Source organism: Elgaria multicarinata, chromosome 4 (assembly GCF_023053635.1).
Source record: "Elgaria multicarinata webbii isolate HBS135686 ecotype San Diego chromosome 4, rElgMul1.1.pri, whole genome shotgun sequence".
NCBI lineage: Eukaryota > Metazoa > Chordata > Lepidosauria > Squamata > Anguidae > Elgaria > Elgaria multicarinata.
The window spans coordinates 84580368-84603453 of record NC_086174.1 but is presented as its reverse complement, the minus strand read 5'-3'; the positions used below and the strand labels follow the sequence as shown (position 1 = coordinate 84603453).

Here is a 23086-nt window from a genome sequence, read left to right as displayed (position 1 = left end):
CCCAGTCTAAAACCCGATTGAAAAGGATCTAGAAAATCAGAGTCATGGAAAAACTCTTGAACCTGCTCCAATACCACTTTCTCTACCACCTTACCAAGAAAAGGAAGGTTAGAGACCGGTCGGTAGTTTGTCAGCAGTGATGGATCAAGAGTTGGTTTCTTAAGGAGCGGCCGCACACTAGCCAATTTTAGGCAGGTGGGCACCCTAGCCTCCATCAAGGATGCATTCACCACTGCCATTAAAAGTGGACCCACCACCGACCAAGCAGGGCGGATCAACCAAGTTGGACATGGATCCAGGCCACAGGTGGTCGGCCTAACCTGACCGAAAATCCTCTCCAGCTCAGTCAAGGATACTAAGCCAAAACAATCAAACGTAGGCCGTAATCTCGATGCCTCCAGTGGCGGCTCAGAGGGTAAGCCTGGAGGAAAACCAGCTCTAATTCCATTAATCTTATCAACAAAAAATTGGGCAAACTCGTCACATCCATTAACTGTAGGTTCTACTACCGTTGCTGCACAGTTAGGATTTATCAAGCTACGGAGCATTGAAAAGAGGCCAGCTGGCCGGTTCTTTAATGCATATAGGCATGAGGAGAAGAAAGATTTCTTCGTCCTCATCACAGCCCTATGATATTGTTTGCGGTGCCATACAAGAAATTTACGATCAGCAAGAGAGTGGGTCCATCTCCAGTGCCGCTCTAATCTACCCAACCTCTGTTTCATCCCATGCAACTCATCTGAAAACCAAGGTGAATTGCGTGGGCGACCCCAAGCCAGCAGCCGCCTTGGGCCTACATGATCAATAGCTGTGGTCAGCCAAATATTATAGCAGTGCACCAACTGATCCACTGAGTAGTCGGTATCCCACCGAGGTTTATGGGTTCTCAAAGCACCCTGGAAACTGTCTGGATTCAGCTTGCTTCTTGGGCGGACCCAGACTTGTGGGCCATCACCTCTTCAGGGGGGAAGAGGTGTCTTAAACACACATTGCAAGAGGTAATGGTCTGTCCATGATGGAGGGGTTAGATGACAATCCCCAACGACCAACTCTAGGCCAAAGATAAGATTGAGTGTATGACCTCTAATGTGAGTGCTCCCAACAACATTCTGCGAGAACCCCAACGAGGTCATGGTCTCAAGGAAGGCCCTGGCCGACACATCACATGCATCCTCCGCATGTACATTGAAGTCACCCAGGACCACCAGCCTGTGTGACTCTAAGATCAGGTCCGACAACAACTCAGTCAATTCAGGGACAAACTCCATTAAGTGCACTGGCGGCCAATACACTATCAGGAGTTTGCAAGCAATGTTCTTGCGAGAGAGACATGATACCAAAAGATGTTCAAAGGATCTCGAGTCTGGGCTAGGGACCACCCTACAGTATAAACTAGATGAATATACCAAAGCAACCCCTCCTCCCCAACGGCCCTGTCTTGCCCGGTGATGAATCGAGTACCCAACTGGAACAAACTGGGCTAACAGCGGTCCATCCACGTCACCCAACCAAGTCTCCGTAAAGACAGCTAGATCTGGGCGCTCGTCCATGATCAAATCATGGACAATACTGGTCTTATTACATACAGACCTAGCATTCACCATCATAAGAGAAAGAGGACTACCATCCATGAGGCCATCGCCTGATGCTAAATGGACCAAGGGGGCAGATGAGGGAGGAAGCGCGACAAGAGTCCTTGGTCTTCGCCTACACCATCGCTGCCTCCCACCTAACACTCGCCGCTTACACCCACCCCCAATAGGTTGTATCTGCAGGGCATTATTAAAATAACTTCCTTGTCAGATCTTGAACAGGCCCCCCCATCAGTCATAGATTGAGTTCCTGTATTCGTTCCAAGGGATATATCGTCAGCACGGAAACATTGTTTTGTTGCACTTTTCTGGTCCCCAATTAACAGGCTTGATTTTAAATCCAGGTCCTCAATCTGGTCCATTTGTGGGCAAATCGTGCTGACATTTGATTTCACTAAACAAGTCACTAAACAGCACTAGTAGTGAGCCATCCCAGCAAACACCAATAATAACTGGGGAGGTGGGGAGAGTATGATATAGCAGTGTATGATACAACAGTGGCCCTATTTAGACAACACACTAAGCCATGGTTAGGCTGCTACGCCTGTTGCAGCAAATGGTTAGTGAGCATTTTTAATCCATCATTATGTAGCCACTATGGTTAGGAATGGTTCACACACGACACGCTAAGCCATAATATTTAGCTCAAAATGCTTAACCACTGTCGCTTAGCGTGCTGAACAGGATCAGTGAATGATGTTGGAGATTCATCAGAATAAACGCAAAAGCATGCAGACAGGAATAGAGCTTTGGGCTTGCAGCTCCTGCCAGGAGTCATTGTAACCATTTCCACTAGTGTTGCAAGTTGTTTTTAATGGATGCTGGGCCATGTGGGATCCTTGGTATACTAGGTTACAAAGGGAGGAGGTCATCAGCAGAGTGCTCTGCTGTGCAATGAGCAGATTTGTAGACCACACCACGTAAATGTTTATGTGCCTTCCTATTATTCTGGTCTCTTTTCTGCTAAACCACAACAGTTTTAATTGCTTTCTCTTTGGTAAATCCTTCTTTGATTTATATCTCTAATGAAAGCCCCACTAGGTTACTTGCATGTGGCAAATTAGTTTGATGTGCACAATGTTAAAGCTCAACATATTGATGTGGTTTCCAGAGGTGTGCAGGATATGCTGGGAAAGCAGCAGCATTTGCTATTTAAAGACTCCACAAACTTTCCACCAATTTCTCTCTCTCTCTCTTTTTAAATAAATGCACTTTAGCAATTTTCATGTCCCTTTTGTGGTTACCTTTTGCAAACAGTCTTGGTTTTTACTGGCTAGAATGCAATTTTCAAAGTTGTTTGCACAGAATGTTTGCAGGAAATGACTGTTAAGTGTTCACACAGATTATAATACGAGCAAGGAAGTAATCTTATGGGATGTGCCTGAACATCCAATTGCAATCCATTCAATTTGGTTAGCTATTACTGAAGATATATAAGAGAACATGAGATGATAAAGCTATAAAGCATAATTTCCTGCAATGATTTCTCCCCCACTGGATGGTTGCTACTATAGAAGTGAGCAGTTCATGATAGTTTTAGGCATAGTCTGAAAGCCATCAGTGCTCTCCAGCAGTTAACGTGTGCCAGGTTCACACATGCAAGCCTGCAATGGATCCCGCTATGCACAGTAGAGAAGGACCGGTGAAGAGCTTTATTATTTATTTATCACATGTATATCCTGGTAAGCAGTATGACATCCCTAGGAAGTAGATTAGGTTAATAAATAGCCCCTTGCCTAAGGCCTCACAGGGCTTGGCCAGAAGAGGTACTTCTTGAGTAAATCCAGCACACTGGCTCTGCATATGGACAAGAAAGGCAACTAGCGTAAATCAGTTGACTTCCTGTTGACTTCCACTAACCATGAATAGTTAGCTATAGCTGGATCTAGGAGTCAGTGTCCAGCTGTTTCGAATTACAAGTGCATTGTTATATGGATCACCTCTGGACTGAGAATACTACAGTTCAAATAGACCACACTTTTAATTGGAAGAGGCTTTATTTTAAGTCAAAGGCTTTCCATCTAAGTTTGGGAATCCTTTCCACATCAAGTTGTCTTTATACATTGCAAATGGTTCTCAATCATATTTTAGGGTGCATGCATTGCACTGGCCAACCAGGTCTCTGCCTTACCCCATGTGAACTGAATCTGGGAGTAGGGCTAAGAACACACAAAATGCTGTCCTGCGGTTGTGGTCAAAGATTGGTAGTGGTGAGCTGTCTTCTTTCAGGAAAGCTTGTCTACCATCCCGACTTTGTCACTGAGGAACTGCAAATATGTTTCCAATGAAACCAAAGGACACAATGAAAACCATTGGTCTGATTATTCTGATGAAGTAAGGTAGATTTTTCTTTAATGCCAGGTGGAGCAATCCTAAATGGGGTGGATGGAGAGTTTTATGGTAGATAATCCATCACATCCAAAGCCCTGCCAGCTTGTGTCAGCCAGGACAAGAGGTGTGGGGCAGCTTTCCCCTCTTTTTCTCCCAGCAGTTCTGTTGGTCCCCTCCCCCTTGGTTCCAATGGGAGGGAAAATATTTACAGCAGCCTCTGACTGGCATAGGGAAGGGCCCAATTTGGGGGCATGTCATTGGAGCATGGAGGCTTTGGATCTAATGAATCCAAGTCTGCACTCAATGTACCCCTGGACCTTCCTGATCCAGACCCAACCATCGGCAGAATTGCTATGAGCACAGAACTTTCCACAGGGTGTTGAAGGGGCCTCCGCAGTGGACATGCCACTCTGCTGGCAAAGGGACATTTCTGCCTCATCCAGCTCTCCCCCCCCCCCGACAGCCGTCTGAGGGGGTTAAGATTGTTCCTTTAGGGTTATACTATCATACATTTGAATCCATATAAAGATTTATTTTGGTTTTTGAAGAGAGGAAGGCCAAAATTATGGCCACATCAAATAGTTTTATTTGTTCAAATCAGTTCATCCATCCCTAATTAGTAAATATGTCCATGTAGTGCATCCAACATATTTGAAGACCAGATTTGATAAATATGCAGTCGATTCTTGTGTATACAGAATATAGTCGGACGTCCTGCTGGGCTTCCAGTAGATTTCCCAGAACACTGTTAACTAAAATTCCCAACGCCATTTGTCAATGCTAGGATAGCTGTGGTTTTAGTTAAAGACATGTAGCAAATACCAGCAGGCTTAAACTATTAAGTGATTAAATTCCTTTTATTTACGCCCACTCACACATCACACAGATGCAGACATCGATGAAATGCAACGAGTTGAAAGAAAAATAGGCTACTCATAAGTGTTTCTGCAGGAGGCATTGTTCTGTAATTCACCTCTGAACACTTTTCTTTGTTTATGAGCATAGATTTCATTAACGTTCATTGAATTGCACCAGAGAAAACCAGCATAATAGTTTCCATTAAAGCACAGAAAGCCTGCAATCCTATGGACATGTCCTGGGGAGTAATCCCCCTTGTTCACAATTTGATTTACTTCTGAGTAAATGTTTGCATAGGATCAAGCTGCATATGAAAGAAGTGAGACATCTGTCATGGGCTGCCTTGGATATATATTGCTCCTGCTCACAGTCACAGTCTCAAATGCCTCAGGTAGATGTTGGTAATGAACCATGCTGACATCCTTTGGCAGCTGCCCGTACTGTCCAAGGCAAGGCCTGTGACAACCTGGAGAGGGTCTTGTCAATTCCAAATGCTCTCCCCAAAGAGGTCTCCCTGGTGCTTACCTTGTTGACCTTTTGGTACTAGGCAATTTCCTTATTTTTCCAGGTGTTTTAGAAATGGCTCTTAAGGTCTTGCGTAAGCCTTTTTAGTCTTGGTGTTTTGTGATCGTTCTTGACTTATCTGTATTTTTTAAAGATTATATAATCTTCCCTGGGAACTTCTATTTTCAGTGCCTTTCCTCAAGCTATGGAACATGTGACAGTGTATATTTCGCTCATCTTTGGATATTCACAGCCTTTCTTGTGCTCTTCATATTAAGAAGTCGGGATCTAACTGCCTCCAGTTTCATATATCCATGCACAATTAGTCAGTGTAATGCATCCCCCCAAGTAACTATACCTGCTGCTCCTTTCCTAGCTGAATGTTGATACAATGAATGTTGATATGATGATATGACAGCTTAGGCAACCTGGGTTGCTCTACTTCAAAAATGCTGAATGCCCACTACTGAAAATCTGGGTTTCTGTTGATAATTCTCATGGTTGGACATTATGCAAAACTGTACCTACAGTTATCATCTGTGAGGATCTTCACTATCAGAAAAGTGAGGTTTTCTCTGTCAGAAAAGATTTATTGGATGTCAGCAAAAACAGCATAAGGCCAAAACTGAGTATGACCCACTGCTGCTGTCCAAAATGTCAAACTTAAAAAGGATTGTGCAAAATCATTGGTGAAGAAGACTCTTTTCATGGAATATAAAAACTTGTTTTAATTAGGATTTCAATATTTGAATTACAGCAACCTCAGCCAATATATTTAACTTGTTTATAGTAGTAATACTTTCAGCCAATGCTTTGCTATAGCTCAATTTTCCCAATATTGGAGAAGCGGGAGTGGATGGGAGGATGCACTGCACTGGCTTCTTCAGCAATTGAGGAAGGATATTGTGCAGCAGGAAGAGCCTGTAACAACCAAGGAGTTAATACAGCCCACAGCTACTTTCCATCCTCACTGGGGTGATGGCAAGGCTACTAACCTGCAATTGAGGATAAGACTGCTGCTAACCTTCAAATATAAATCATGTGCATGGTGGAAGGTGATGCATTTAATTTCCTGCCTATCTTTTATCCACCCCACATCTGAAACATGTTGCCTTGGGGAACTTGGAGCAAGCACTAAGGCGCTTGCAGCTGAGACAGATCACACCAGCATGATTCTCTAGTAACAGCATGTGAATGACACCAGTGTGGCTACGGTTAATGCCCTGTCTTTGTGGTTATTCCCCAGGCTGCTGTGGCTTCAAAATTAACATGAAGCTAATTACTGTATCTCAGTGTTGACATTTTGCATACGCTGCTGGGTCATCATAACTTGGATTGTGTGACTCCAAGCTACTACTATAATTACAAAAACCTTCTGAAGAGTTTGGCTGTTCATTTTTAATGGTTGTTTTCTGCCAGCAAATCATTTTTCATTTTTTTTCATTTTCCATGCAGGATTTTTTTTTAACTAAGTTAGCATAGCACATTTCTGTTTCATTTGGAGTCTTGTTGAGAGTTAAGAACTTAGTTGCAAGTTCCCAATATAAGTCTGTTTCTGTAGCAGATGGACTTCAGCTGGGTAGTTGCAACGATAAGTTCTATAGAACCAACAGAGGGCAATCCTCATCACCCCTCTATAGACCTTCCAGGATACCATGAACATAAGAAAATACTCTACGGCCAAAGTAGATATGACATTGTGTGAATGTGATTAAAGTGTATGTTAATAATAATAAAAAAAGAAGATGGCAGGATCTACACTACTGCTTTATAATGGTTTCTAATAGCACTGAGAACTGTTCGGGCCCAGGACGCATTCCATATAGTTTTCAAACTGTTTTCAAAGTGTTATATGCTACTTGGTATAGATCTGGCCCTTGATTAAATTTTATGTTAATAAGTATTTTAAAAAAGTAAATAGCAGCCATAGAGAGTCCCAAAGAGATGCAGGACTGGAAATGATTGGAGAATTTAACATCCCCCCCCCCCACATACACACATGAGTTCAACCAAAATGCCCCCACCCAGCTGCTATTTACATCAAGAAGGAAACCTCAGTGGGTGCCAACAGAGTCTAGTCTAGTAGACAGTGAGCCAGTTGGCCTGTAATGAGAAGTCACAGTGGGTGAATTTCGTGGCAGCACCAGCTGCCAATTTGAAAATCGAAGCCATGGCAGGTTGCACCGTAGCTTGCTGTTATGAAAGTGGGTTGTTGGGGTGGTTAACAAGCCACCCACAGCTCTAGAATAGGCCACGGGTTCTGTGTGGTTTATTAACCACCCAACAACCCATCCTGGCCAGATTCACATGTAACAAGCTAGGATGCACGCCCACCAGAGTTTGAATTTTTAAAATACAAAATGGCAAAGCCCTGTGGGGAAATTCATCCATGGTGGCTTGCCATTATGTGCAAATCAGATCAATTCCTTTCTCATCCCCGCTGTCATCAACAGCTAGTGAGGTGAATGGGGAAACCACAATTGCATGGGCAATTACAGATAGAAGAGAATTCTCCTCCATGGCTTCTATTATTATTGATTTATAGCCCTTTTTCTTATCATATATGGTTATTGACTTTGATGGATGTCCCCTTGCAGATGCCTCCACCTTCCAATGCTTAAAGGTATGGGTAGGACTTTCTCTCAATTACCACACAGTGATCCAGTTTGCATTTTTGTGGGATAGTTAATAAGTTGTGTACCAGGGGGATTCACATAATTGAATCCCCCTGGTACACAGCTTATTAACCATCCCATGCAGTGCATCTTTCTGTGTTGTACAAATCCAGTCAGGGTGGCTTGTTGCTATGATTAACAAGCCAACCAAAACCCATGGATTGATGTAGCATTCTGGATTGGCTTGTTAACCATTGTAATAAGCCACCCTAGTGGGGTTCACATGACACGAGAAGCTGCGCTGCTGAGGGTAATTATGCTAATCCCAACAAATGTGGTTTGGGAAATAAATCACTGTGGCTTGCTTTTCCTCACCATGTACATGTGAACTTGGCCACTAGCTTCTGGCAGTGTTGCATGGCAAAGTACTTTAACAGCTGCCAGTGCCTGCTGAGATTTTTTAAATTGGGGATACCAGGAATTGAACCCGGGACTTTTCCCATGCAAAACGTGTATTCTACCATTGAGCATTGGCCCCTTCTTCAGCTCGGATTGTGTACCAAATGAAAAGTGCCCGACAAATTTGCAAACAAAGCATGTAAATTAGGTGAAGTTAACTTTAAAAGTTGAGTGACTGATACCCAAATGTGGAGTGATCCAATCGTTTTTAGTAGGATAAGGAGAGTGAATGCCAGAGGCCAAGCAGAAGATAGAGCTAAAAGATCTCCTTCACTGGTGTTTCTGCACCTGCTTCCATTTCACATTCTGCATTAACTTCAGATCTGTACATGAGCAAAAGACAAATACAGACATTTGCCCAATGTTTTCAGAGCAGTATTTGGCTGGTCATTGTATCAGCACTATTTTGTGCACTGTTTATCTCTTCCTCCTCCAATTGTTCTCTGTGCTTCACTCTTCAAACAGGGTTAGCTGTAACTGAGGGGTCACTTGGCAGCCTTTATCTCCTCTGAAGCTTTCCCTAAAAATGTCTTGGATGCAACACAAGTAAACAACTTTACTAACCAGATTCTAAAGCATTTTGAAACTTTAAAACACATGTTGAACACTCTGGTGCTTTACTAGACGAGAAAAGAGTTTTGTTTTGTTTTTTACTTTAGGAACTGACCAAACATCACCATCTTTTCCAGAACTGCTAAACAATGAAAATTCATCCATTCACTATTTTACTGACTTTTATTGTTCAGAGCTCTGATTTCCACATCCTACAAAATGCCCTTCATCAACGATGGGCAGCTTGTTAAACACAGAGGGCCACATAGGGACAACGTTAATGAGCTGGAGCACAGCAGTTAATTTAGGCGTCTTAATTACCAATTTGCATAACTAACACATCAGTCTCTAGTGGGTATGTTATTTCCCCCACCCCTGCATTAGTGGTATTCTGAAATGCATACGCTTGATATATGGAGATAGGTGCAGTTCTCCTGTTGCATAAATGGTATCATTTTCAAGCCATATGTGAAGCTGTTTGTGTGAAGTGGGTCTTGTGTGGGTCAGTACAACTTCAACTTTGTTTGTGGAACTGCTCATTTTCAGGTGGTTCCATTGATGTGGCCTAAGATCAGCCTCAACCCACAAGGGAAATGCTTCCCACAAATAGCTTCCCACAGGGTTTGGGATCTCAGTGACACTCCAATAATGTGAAAATTGAGCCTCACAAACCAAGAAAGCCCACATGTGTAATCTCAATGGGCAGCTGCTAGTGCAGAGAAAAAAAACCAAGAAAAGATAATATAAGAAAACCAACAAAGAATTCATAGATGGAGTGTTTGTGCCTATATGTGTGACTGGCCTCTCCATTTCAGGATTCTCACTATAACCTTTTTCCTCTTCAAAAGCTGATGAACAGATTAGATTTTATAAATAAATATTTTAGCAATAAAAGACTGGTTTAGGATATTCAAGACATTCACAATCCAGGGTGTGAAACTTAAACGAGGCAGAAAATAGTGTCTGCTTTGTTTCTTATAATATAATCTTCATGATTTTTAACATTTACTTAGCAGCAGTGTGGTAGTGATTTAATCTGCAATACTAGATTATATACAGAGCTTACAATAAATATCGTATCATAGTGTGTGTGTGTGTGTTTTAAAAAAGATGTTTCTGAATTACTGTTTATATGGATGTTTTTATTATTATAAACTGTTTTCCTGGCACCTGTTTCAGGTTTTTCCTCTTCCACCTCTTCCATGCTTTCTAGCGTTATCTTCAGGGGCAGCATCAGGGGCAGGCATCCTTGGGGCAGATGCGGAGGCCCTGGAAGGGTCCCACTACCGCCCAGAGCCCCTTGCCACTGCACCTCACTGCAATTGCTGCTTGTTCATCCACCCCCTTACATGAGGCAGGTGGGTGAATTGTATGGTAGTGATTTAACTAGCAATATTAGATTACAGAAATGGCAACAACTATCAAATACCAAGGAGCAGTAGGCCACTCACTTGAACTTTCCCAAAGTTAGGTAGCGGTGCTATTCCTTTTCACTGCCATCTGCTCTCTTTCTTGCTAATCTAACGGCTTTCTGTACTGCACAAATGTTCTTTTGGAACTGCATATTTTTTGCCTGGTTGCATATTTAAAAAAAGGAATAAGCAAAGCTCTGATAGAGTTAGAGATCTGGGCACAGGTCTACCAAGACAGATAGACCTAGCCCTTGAGAAATTTGTATCCTAGATCTATCCCCTCTGTTGTTTTTCAATGGGTATAGCTCGTGTTCAGATGTCTTTTCACCTGCAGCTGAATCCTTAATTCTTTCCCTAGCTCCTTTCATGCCTATAATGGCTCTTGGGCATGGTTAATAAATTCATAGGGTATGGGGATGAGCTTACCCACTCAGCTTGCAGTCTACCTCCCCTGTGCTCCATTCTCCAGGCAACACACAAAAGGGTACCTTCACAACAGGGTTCTTTATTAGTGCAAAACAGGAGTGTGACAAACAGAAATTTGCATTTCCAACCCTGCAAGATATGACAGGCTGCAAGACACCCTTTTTGTTGTATCTTTCATGTGATTAATAATAATCTTATATCCAGCCTGTTGGGTTGTATTTATGGAGAAGAATAGCCCATGTTTCCAGAACTTACTTTCAATTCCTTTAAAAACCAAGTTGGCGTGTATGACAAGTGGACTAGGCATGCCAGATAAGGTCAACCTTCAAGCTAGGCAAAAAGAATTAAAACAACTCCAGTGTCCAATCCAGTATACTTTTTTAAAAAAAACTAAGCAGAGAGAAGTTCATAAATTGTCAGCTGGTTTTAAAACAAAACAAATCAAAACATAGAATTAGCTAATTAAAACGCATTTAACTCACCAAACCAGCTAGTGTGCAATGGATGGCAAGAGCTTCCTGGGTCTCTACAGTGTGACTTAGTCTTGTCTTGACTCTTTGCCAAAGAGTCAAAGAAAGGGAGGAAAAATCTAACTGACCAATCAGTGGTGGGAATGATCTGATCACTTATCCTCCTGGTGATACCTGCATATACCTATTTAAAATAAGGCTGAGTCGTAAGGGGAGCGGTCAAGGCTGAGTTACTTTGCAGGGCTCGCATAATTTACCATCTTTCAGCCACAGCCCTACTTCCTGCAATATAGGTATATTAATGATGGATTGCATGCATCAGCAGGGAAAGATTTTAAATATTTATGACCTGAGTTAGAAAGACCATGAACTCCTGTCTTTGCTGCTACCTTTTCTTTGTGGGTAGACACACTAATGCCCAATCACAGTTACACTAAAAGCCTGGATTTCTGAAAATGGGGCAACCATCACTTCCCATTAGGGAAGAAATGGCTTAAAAATAGACCAGGAAGTTCTCCAGGCACCGAGCGTGTCTATCATTTCTATGACTTCATTTATTAGTTCAAAACACTGAAAGGTGGGAGCAGGCTAACTTTTTTACAAAATTAATGGACAGATTCCTGGCTGCATATTTTGCCGGGTTCTACAATAGCTAGTTGTTGTTGTTGTGGTTGTTGTTGTTGTTGTTGTTGTTGTAGTAGTAGTAGTTCCCAAATTAAAGCTGCAAATCTGGTGGTTGTGACTTATCAAGGTGGCAACTGCCCCCTTGTTCCCTTGCAGATGCCCAAAGTCTCTGAGTAAACAATTAAGCAGCAGCAACAGTGAAGAAGAGGTGAAGCTGTGGAGCACAATGGAAGGGGAGTGCACCAAAGGGGGAAAAGGATATTTTGCTCATGGAAACGTTCTTGAAAACCAGAACCTGGATAACCTCCAAATTTGGGGGGGGCAGCATCCATGCAGCAGTGCCCGAGTAGGAGACCATAGGATAAGCTACTGGAGGTAAAGCAGCATCCCCACCAGCCCGTTTTTCCATTCCTGGAGAATGGTTTTGCTATTCAACACTGTCCTCTCTGTTGTGGCTGCTTTGAAAGCTACATGTTTTCAAACAAACTCTTTAAAGAAGTTGTTTTCCATAGACACTAAAAGTCTGGGGAAGAACAGAAGTCTTTTACAGTAGTGAAGGAAATTGTGACTCATTCCCATTATGCAGAATCTTGCATTAATCTGAATGAAATACACTAAGGGATATGCATCTGATTATGTGCATAAATGGTGGTGACTTTTATTTATTTATTTAAAACATTTGTATCCCGCCCTATATCACTAGGATCTCAGGGCAGCCTACAGATAAAATCATACAATATAAAACAATAAATCCACACAGCTAAAAACAAATTAAACCATGAATCAAATTAAAATCAGTATATAATTTAAAAGCAATAAAAACAATTAAAACATTTAAAACAAGGTGAAAACTTGGTGAATTTAACCATTCAAGGCTTTGTTAAAAAGCCAGTTTTTCACTTTTAAAGCACAGTAATAAAAATGGCAAGAGCATATTGCATTAAAGATAATATACAGTTTTATACTGTTGTTTTTATATTCTTTGATGGTTTTAAATTTTGTATACTTTTTAATGTCCACTTTTTAAAAACTTTTGCAAACCGCCCAGAGAGCTTTGGCTATGGGGCGGTATATAAATTAAATAAATAAATAAATAAATTTTAGAACAAATGAGTAAGGAAAGAAAGGCCAATTAAAAATCAGCTCTCCAGATGGTCCAGCAGCATGCTGATCATGCCAAACGACTTGCATTTAATCCAGTTTAGTGTTACTTAGGCCTCATCTACACCAAGCAGGATATTGCATGACGAAAGCAGTATATAAAAGGCAGGAGCCACACCAAGCAGGATGTAGTGGTATGAAAGCAGTATATGGTATTTATTATTTATTTATTTATTGCATTTCTATACCGCCCGATAGCCGAAGCTCTCTGGGCGGTTTACAAAAATGTGTCAATGGGCCCCAATAGTTGTCAGTGCATTTCAATACCGCTATAAAACAGTAGTGTGGCTCCTGGCTTTTATATACCGCTTTCATAGTGCAATATCCTGCTTGGTGTAGATGAGGCCATAGACCACACTGTGTGAATTTTAGTCAATTGAGGCAAAACAAAACCATACATTCACATATCACATTTACAGCTCTACCAGACCCTTTATGCATCTCAACTCTCTTTACCTGGCACCTTTTCCAAGACTGTACTAAGCAAGCAATGCATCCTGCTACAGCAACAGAAATAACTTAAGCAATCTACTTTCCCTTCAGTTCTCTAACCCTACTCACCATCCTAGAGAATACTGACACATAGTGGAGAGGAAGGGAATTAGACAAACTGGGTGGAGATCCTGCTGGCACATACTCTTTTTGGATCTAGCATTTCAGTCTTCGAATGTTGGAAATATAGTGAGTGGAGAGGAAAGGAAGGGTAATGAGGTGGAGAAGAACAAATAATTTATAAGCACCTCTAATAAATATGGCCAAAGTATGCATAACATTTTGGAAATGTCCACCACAGAGTAGACATTTTAAAATATGATGGCAAAATTTAGTAGCATTTAATTGTTTTTCCATGGAATATTTCCATGTATAGCAACACAGTTATGACACTGTTAACCACAGAGCTCAGTAGTATTTACCTACAATTGTATTAGCCAGAATTTTTATGTGCTGATCTCAAAATGGTACTGAATCACTGACATCGCCTCTCCTTAGACAAACTATTCAAAGAATCACCTTTACCAAAGTTTTTATAAAGGGAAGGCCTGCAAGACACAGTCAGTTCCACTTAGGAAGTGGTTTAGAAAGTGTCCAAGTCGGGGCAGGCATTAGAAAAATGGTTACAGTTTCAGAAATGTATCAACATCTGGTCCAAAATGGTTTGTTAAATCATCAACTAGTCTAGACTCTTCTGTAATACAAACCATATTTGTCAAGTTATTGTGGCACTATTTTAAGCTAAAGCACGATTTTTAAAAAAGGAATCAGGATTCAAATAAATTGCTGCTTTGCTTTTGCTTTGTGCATTCTCTAATACTGAGTTAATGTGGAAATAAACCTTCATTTTATATAGAGGTAAAGTTTCTCTTGCTTTCTTTTTTAAGAGTTCATAGGTCCTCCTCTGCTGGACAGGGGAGGAGTCAACTTCTACAAATGTGCAAAAATCTATTTCAGAAATAAAATTGTTATTTTGAAAACATAATGAAAGATTTTGTGGAGTGGACGGGTGTGTGTGTAAAGAAAGACATGCATAACTGCTAATGCAACAGGCACATGTGCTTGATGCTGCTGCATGGTCACACTCTATGAGATTTAATGGGACATAAAACTAGAGGAAATCACATATTTCTAGCAGCAAAATATTTCTCTTGAAATGGTGAGAACTTCCATGAGTTACCAATCATGAGCATGTAATAAATCACTTGTGTAGAAATGCTAATAGTCTAAAACACCCAACTGGGGAAAGCTGTGATAAGAGTACTTTCCAAACAGGGTACACTGATCTAAAAACATTGTGTGTGCCTTCACTTACAGTGGAAAATAACATGCATAGGATCAGGCTGAATAAATCACAACCCAACAACTAGAAACAATGTAAAATCTTCAGAAATCTGTGGGAAATATTTTAATCATAATTATTATTACAATTACACAACATTTTATATTTATTTATTTATTTATTTATTACATTTCTATACCACCCAATAGCCGGAGCTCTCTGGGTGGTTCACAAAAATTAAAAACATTCAAAGTATAACATATAACATAGTATAACATAGTGATGTTCTGTCATCCATTCATATTACATTATTCTATTTTCCTTCTCAACACATTAAATAATTATCCAAAGAATTTCTCTCTTGGAGAAGAAAAAAAAATCAATCAATTAATTATCCAAAATTGTAATCATCCTAAGTTTTTGTCTATGAAAAACAAAAACAAAAGTAGCCCCATTAGAAAGATATACAGCTGTATTGTTGCCTGTGCTTTGGTCTTCAGCTTACAATTACTTCAGCTAGTTAACTTTTTAATTGATTCTTTAAAGAATCGGTTTAAAACAAAAGTGGGCTTCTAACTTGAAACACTGCTACATTCTTGAAACATTAGATGCACAATCTTTAATTCTCTCTCTCTCAATTTATGATACCATGTAATGGATGGCACACTATGATTATGGATTGTGCCTCTTCTTGGTTTTAATCCAATACAAAAGGCTAAGAAGTTTAAACATTTAAAATAACCTCCTGCCAGACTTAATTTTCTTCCTACCTCCCCTTCCTTTCTAGCTCTCTTACTGATTCCACTGATTCCATGCTGGGTTCTGCAAACTCCACTTATTGTTGGCTTGGATTATAAGGCTCCTTCTTAACAGAACCCTTTCTATACAAACTCTAACAAGGTCAGATTACAGAAAAATCTCAGCTGCTGGACTTGGATCCTCTGAGCTACTAACCATTTATAATTAATATTAATGAATGGCAGATGACAGATGTTTATTGCCTAAGCAGAAAAGTGCATTGCAAAACCAGAAGGATTTAGCTTAAAGAAGGGACTGACTTCATTAGTTGGGCAGATGACTGGAGATTGGAGGGGAATTGCCAATGGGGGATCCAGGCACTAACACCAAAATATGTACAATGCAATACAATTCAGAAAAGGTGCTCCACCTGCCTTTATTATACTTTTCATCAAACGGGGCAGCATCTATTTATTTATTGAAATAAATAGTGCTGTTAGCTGAAGAATTTAAACTTTTGCAAAAGCAGCTGAAATAATGGTACTATTTATAGGGGTGTGCAGAGCAGGTCTGCTCCTCCCTGAAATTTATGGTGGAGCTTCAATGAGATGATTTGGCTGTCTCCCTGCGTCATCAGATTACCTGACAAAAAACTGCTCTGTTTTCGGAAAACTGCTCTATTATCATTAATAGGAATTAACAAAAATGCTTACATCTGTCAGTTTTAAAGAAAAAGAGATAAAACTTGGCACCCTGGTAGCTCTTAAATAGGGCTTTAGCCTCGCCAAGTTAGATGCAGATCCCTTCATCCCTTGATTGTTAGGAATTTTTTTTAAAAAAAAACCTCCAACCATTCCCCACCCTATACACACACTTCAGATGTATTTCATCTTCTTTCAAGAAAGCTTGCAGAAGCTTCAGAAACTAGAAACCTCCTACAAAAACCGAAGTCCCCTATCTCAATGGAAAAGAGAACACACACACTCAATAACACAAAGGGGAGCATAGGGTGGTACTACAAGAAGGAAATAAAAGCAGACAGACACACACAGAGAGAAAAGAAAATTGAACAAAGAGAGCTGGCTCTGGCCATGTTGAGAGAGGGAGAGGTGTTTCTTCTAGTTCACCCCACCCACCTAAAATTAGGTGCACCCTTTTCTTTGCTGCTGCTAGTCCTTCTGAAGTGCAGAAGTCAGGTGTGGGAGGTCTTGAGGCTGCACCCACACGCTCTCCTTCAAAACACTAGTCTATCGCCTGGGATCATTTTTCTTTGATGATGGAGAATCCCAAGTATGCTAGATGTGAAGAGGCTGCACCCCCTTCAAGCCAGCGGTCAGTCTTAGCCTAGCAGCAGCAGCGGCAGTGCTGTGGGCAAGGCTCACGCCCCCCATGCCCAGAGGCAGGCCACTGGCACAGTTTTGGCACAGCACTAGTTAAAACCCCATAAACTGGTACCTATTAAATAAAATTCAGGGATTGCCTCCATTGTCGCATGAAAGAATCAGATCATTAATTCTTCACATTCTGGCTGTTTATAAAAAGCTGTCTGCCAGTTTCAGCTAATGTAAAAGCCATGGCACTACAAACAACCATAAATTCACAGCTCATCCTTTTGGGGATTTAAAAAGAATACACTTATTACATTCTTACAAAAGTCAAACAGGATAGAACCTATATTTGGAAGATTCACATGAAGGTTTGATTTAGGTTGCAGTCAGACTTTCATCAGAGTAAACAGACATAGTTCACTGTCATGTGATTTATTTTTTTTAATCACTGAAAGATTGCTGCTGGCATAATGCAGAATGAAATCAATATAGAAGGTAGCTCTACATGGTTTTGCTCATGTTTAACACCATCGGCAACTTTTGGGAGAAGCAAAAAAGCAGGTGTAGAGCAATAGAACTGTATGTGCGGAGTGTATTGTAAAACAGCAGATAGTGGCAAAATCCACAAAGCAGGCATGATTAAGGGCCACTTCACACAGTGACCGCAAGTTTTCTTTACAGCAGAAATCAGCAACTTTCGAGGGTCTGGGGGTCAAATTCAATCCCTGGAACCCACAAGGGCCACATATCCCATCTCCAAATTTTGACTTTCTAGATGTTGGTAGTTTTAATGTGTTAACATATTTTGTATATAGTGTTTGTTAAATGTACTGTTGGTATTGGTCAATGACCGTAATAAAATATATTCACTCATTCATCTCCAAATTTTGACAGCAATTTGGCAGTAACCCCACCTCCCCGCATTTCTGCTTTAAAACAAGGCTTAAAAACACTTAAAAACAATATACAAAGATTAAAAAACCCACAAAAGCAAGCAAAATACACATACATTTAAAACCAGTATAACAACTTTAAAAACAATGAGCCAAAAAACAGACCCAGGGTCCCAGGGTCATTATATATTGCTAAATGAGGAGAAGAGAAAAGTCTTGACCTGGCACCGAAAAGATGACAATGTCGGCGCTAGGAGGGCCTCAATAGGGAGATTGTTTCACATGGTATTGGGTATCATGAAGCATTTTAACCTATATATTTCTGTATCCCAACCCTCTGTAGCACATGGTTTGGCTTGCTTTCCTGAGTCAGATGGGTACTATCTGCTCTGCAAGTCTGACAGTACATTGCACCTCGCCTGTTTCTGTTCTCTTCTGGTGAAATACTGGGCTCTGCTTACGAGTTATGTTGCAAAGGTGGAGGGAAGACAGGATGAATGTGATATGGATTTATTCTGTTTTGGGGTATTGGACTTTATCTTCTAGTCCCTAGTAGCCCTATGATTTTGGGGACAAAAGAAATAAATGTCCACTGGTGTAATAAAAGCCTTTATTACATTACACACCGTCTCAGATTTGTGTATTACATGTTGCCTTACCACAGTTGGTTTTAAGTGAGAGTTTAAAGAGAAATGTTATCATCGTTCATTTCAAAGTGGTTGGATTGCAAATCCTTTTAACATGAATACAAATCATTCCTTTGGTTGCTTTCCCATTGTTGTAATATTGTACTAGAAAAAGTTCAGATATCTGCTGAGGTAGAAGCATCTGTCTCTTATCATGCACAACTTTTCCTGATTATTTCTCGAAAGGCAGACTAAACATGCAGTTCTGACATAATACAGTATCACATTTGTATTTCTGGTTTGCTCAAATGCCTCCACCAGCTGAACTAATGTCTCTAAAAAGAGCAACATCCATGACCTCAAGGGAATCTAATGGGAGGGATTATATTGTTGAAGGCCAAGAACAAACTTTCCAAATGCAGGTATTTGTACTAATAGCCCCAAATCTATTTGTGATGGAATTCTTGATCTATTAGTCTCCAGTTACCAAAATAATAAAAAGAAGTTAGTTTAAGGAACAAACTTAATAAACTTTAAAGGCCTTTAAAGTAATTCAATTATCATTTAATAGATGTCCAACTAGCATTTTCCCTTAGTATTTTTATTCCACATAGAGATAAGAGCACAATTTCTAATTCATTCTTTATAAATTGTGATAGTATGTGAATAATGTTCCTTTGGGGATTCCTTGCTGTAGGATGGGGTTGAAGCATCCTATAACAAGGCATCTGTTATACAGCAAATGGCTGTTGCTGCTCACATCATTTTTTAAAATTGGTATGGCTGTGTGCTCCAGCCCAGGAGAGGGGAAGTGTGTAGTTCAACTAGGACCAGGGAACCCTGTGTTCAAATCCCCACATGGCTATGAAATTCACTGGGTGACCTTGGCCCCAGCTTACATTTTTGCCTAACCTATCTCACAGAGTTATTGTGAACAATGAGGGCATGTAATTAATAATTACTGTAAAATATACTTAATAACATGGAAGCTGTATGCTCTAATGCCAGAATTCATAGAGCTCTGGATTTTGCTCCCTGTGCTGGCTCCAGGTTTTTGAGGCCCTTGGGCAAGACATCCTCAATGCCCGCCTCCCCCAGTGAGTCTACCTTCTCACTCCCATTGTCACCAGCTGCTGTTGCTTCCTTAACAGACAGAGAGCCCGTGAGCAAGCACGCAGAGGCATCTACTGCTCTTAGTTCTCACCACCAGTGTTGTCGGGGCCAACATGAGAGGCAGGTGAGCAGTGATGAAGAGGAGGAGCCACTCCAGGGAGCTGTCAGGGAGCCCCTGCTCGGGTACAGGCCCTTGGCAGGAGCCCAACTATGCCTACCCTTGACACCATCCCTGAGTGGGCTTGTTCTGGTAGATCATTTTCACCCAACGTATATCCCATCTCACTAGCGTAACGTTTCTTGGAGTTAGGGAGTCTGGCCTTTGCACTGCTCCTTCAGTTGTGACACAGGGTCATTGTGTACCTGAAATATTGGAGGATAGTGCTATTCAATGAATGCAAAAAGGTTGGCAAATGAAAATGCAATCTGTTTTGCGTTGGATGCGAGCCTTGGGCCAAGGGTCCTTAAAGTGGTGGTTTTGGCAGACTTCTGTAGAGTTCAGCCTGAGTGTGTTTGAAAGCTGGCCCTTCTCCAAAAAAATTGGTCATGCTTCTTGGAAATGAGAAAGAATCTAGGAATTTATGCAACATTGCATTAATGGACTATAGGTGGCTTGAAGCTGACCCAGGAGTAAACAAGAACTGAATCAGTGTTTTTTTGAGAAGTTGGCTCTTCCAGTGTGTTTTCTCTGTCATGAATTGTTAACTGGAATTACACACATACACAGAGACAGACAGACAGACAGACAGACAGACAGACAGACAGACAGACACTCACACATACACACACACACACACACACACACACACACACACACACACTTTTTGGTTCTATATTGAATGGATTTGATGAGGGGCCTCTAAACTGTATGAAGCCCACCTAAGCATTCCCCACACCGCCCTTTACTCCTTCCATGTCATGATTCAACTGCAGGCTAGTCATTCAAGCATAAGGGTAGGTGTGGGAAGCAGCTCAGTTGGGCAGGGTGTGTGGGGAATGGTGAAGAAGCTCATAAGCCTTTAAATCACATACTCCTTGCTTTATATCCTTCCTTTGTATTCTGATAAGAAATTCCATATGTGCAGATTAACAGGTGAGAGAGTAGATCTTATTTATAAAAACAATGCTTTCCTTAGCATATGCTTCAGATGGTTAATAAAAACAGCTGAACAACTGTGGTACAACATTCTCCTATCTGTGAAGATAAAATTTTTATCCATCACATCTCCCCCACCCTGCATCCCTGGTTCACAGATTTTCATATTAGATTTGTGTATTCTGATACTCAGAACAAGTGTAGGTTATGACCAGCAAAGCTGCTCTTCACTGTCTTCTTTATTTCAACTCTACACATCTGAAGATCAGGATGAGCTTTTGCCATTCTCCTGTAAAGAAACCTAATTTATCTGATTAGATTGCCAAAGATGGGCTTGGAAAGCTCAATGGTGCCCCTTAGTGGATTTGTATTGCTACTTCACTAAAGCAATGCAATTGGTGAAATAGACATTTGGAATCAGAGCAATTGTGCGTTTCCCATGATTTGTTTCATATCTTAATTGAGAAGTCTGTATTGTAGTGATCACATTTTTTTCAGTTACATTATCTGCTTTAACAACTGTACAAAATTCTTCCAACTCCTAAACTCTACTTTGTTTCACTAACACATTCTTTCCTCAAAATTTGTAGATGTAGGTGACTCAAGCTCCAAACACGCCCACAACTTTAAATTTAGATCATCATTAGTTGAACTGTATTTATCAGACAATTGTGTTCAGACAATACGCTAAGCCATAACTCTTTTGCAGCAAATTGTTAGTGAGCATGTTTAAGCTGTGGTTATTTAGCCACCACGGTTAGGAATGGTTCACATGACACACTAAGCCATAATATTTAGCTCAAAATGCTTAGCCACCGTGGCTTAGTGTGTCATCTGAACAGGATTGTTCTCATATCAGAAGATATATAAAGTCCCTATAGAAAGGATTTGTTTTTCAAAATAGCATGGGACATTGCCAGGGGTTAAATATATGATGATGGTATTTAATTTGTGTCATTTATTTTTATTGATGGCAGGGCTGTTGGCCATAACAAAAATCATAATACAAGTAACTGGAGCAATCATAGAAGTCCATTTTTATATGAATTATTATTAAAGAGGTTGTTCTGGGTATGGTAAAATGGAGAGATGGCAATGTCTGTTTGATGCTTTAAAATAAATAAAATGAGAATAATTTACCTATTGGAGTAACTGGTCATGACTGGGATGAGAGGCTGAAGCTCTATATCCTTTTAGTTGCTTGTTCTCAGTCTTAATGAATCATACTTTCCTTGGAAGAGGCTCTTGCCAGTGGGGTTTCTTTTACTTGATTTAGGAATGCAAAATTTAAGGACACCTTGTGGTTAATGGGGGAACACAGCACCAGACAACAGCAACTCGTGAGGAAATGTTAATATACCTTGTAATGTATTGTAGCTCTTTATTGCAGGACCAAGGAAGGAAAGAAGAAAAAATCCAAAAAGAGGAGAAAGCAAGGAAACAAGTCAGGAAAACAGAGGCCAAGAATCCAGAAGGCAAAACCAAGAACGAGAAAACAAAAGTAAAACGCAACAGAAGAAAAGAAGAGCACAGGATAAACAGCAGAAACCAGTATCCATCAGCACTGCACACTAATCACCTAACACCACTGTTTAAGACTTTTGCTGCTGCTATCTCCACCAGATTCCTGGGGTTAGTGCTCCCCAATTATGCCACAAATGGACAATATTACCATTTATACTCAAATCTTAAACAACATTCCAAATAATTGCTATTATATTGTTCATGCAGTCATAGTTTATGCAAGAGACTGACGTGAGCCAAGATTTTTTTTTTTAAAAAAAAACACTTTAAATGGGATACTTTCAAACTGTTATATTATATGCTTCCGTGCATCTCTAAGAGGCAATTTAAAAGTTTTGTATATAATTATCAATATGGTATAAGGTATAGCAATATATTGAACAACATCTGGAACTCCCCCTCCTTTTCCTTTGTAAAATATTTTCAATCTATTGTTTATGAAGCAAGAGATATCTAAGTACAGATACAGTATTCCTATGTGCAAAATTATATATGTTACATACGAATCAAGAGAAAGAGGAAATCTCAAGAACTGGTGGGAATCTGAGGTTTGATACCCCACAGTCTATCAGAACTACCTGGTGGTTCCCTGGATTTTGTCCCAGATTCATGTGAGAAACTCCAGACTGAATAGTGCCAGGATTCTGAAAGCAAAATGGGGGGAAATAAATGGAAGCAACAGTAAATACGTTGGAGGCTCTTCTTCTAAAGAACAAGCAATGGCGCTTAGCTATGCAGCGTTCTTATCTGCAAGACGGCACAATATTTTCTGGTCTAAACCATAAATATGTGTGCTGTTCTATGCTTTTTGTAACTCTGTGTAACTTAACTCTACATTTCAAATCTTCCAGTGACTGACAAATCATATTTGTAGAAAACAAACACTGAGTGAATAAAGAACAGAGAAGATAGACCACAGAAATATAATGTCATTTGCATTGTTGATTTCTATTTCTCTCTCTCTCTCTCTCTCTCTCTCTCTCTCTCTCT

The 23086-nt window shown here is 40.4% G+C and overlaps 1 protein-coding gene across 1 annotated transcript in view; it reads left to right on the top strand.

Moving 5' to 3' along the window:
* RSPO3 (R-spondin 3) overlaps positions 1 to 22346 on the top strand; it is a 63725-nt gene extending 41379 nt beyond the window's left edge. The window contains exon 5 of the mRNA XM_063124708.1: positions 21963 to 22346. Coding sequence (XP_062980778.1) covers positions 21963 to 22147 — 185 coding nt within the window. The 3' untranslated portion in view covers positions 22148 to 22346. The remainder of the gene's footprint in view (positions 1 to 21962) is intronic.
* The last annotated feature ends 740 nt before the right edge of the window (positions 22347 to 23086 follow it).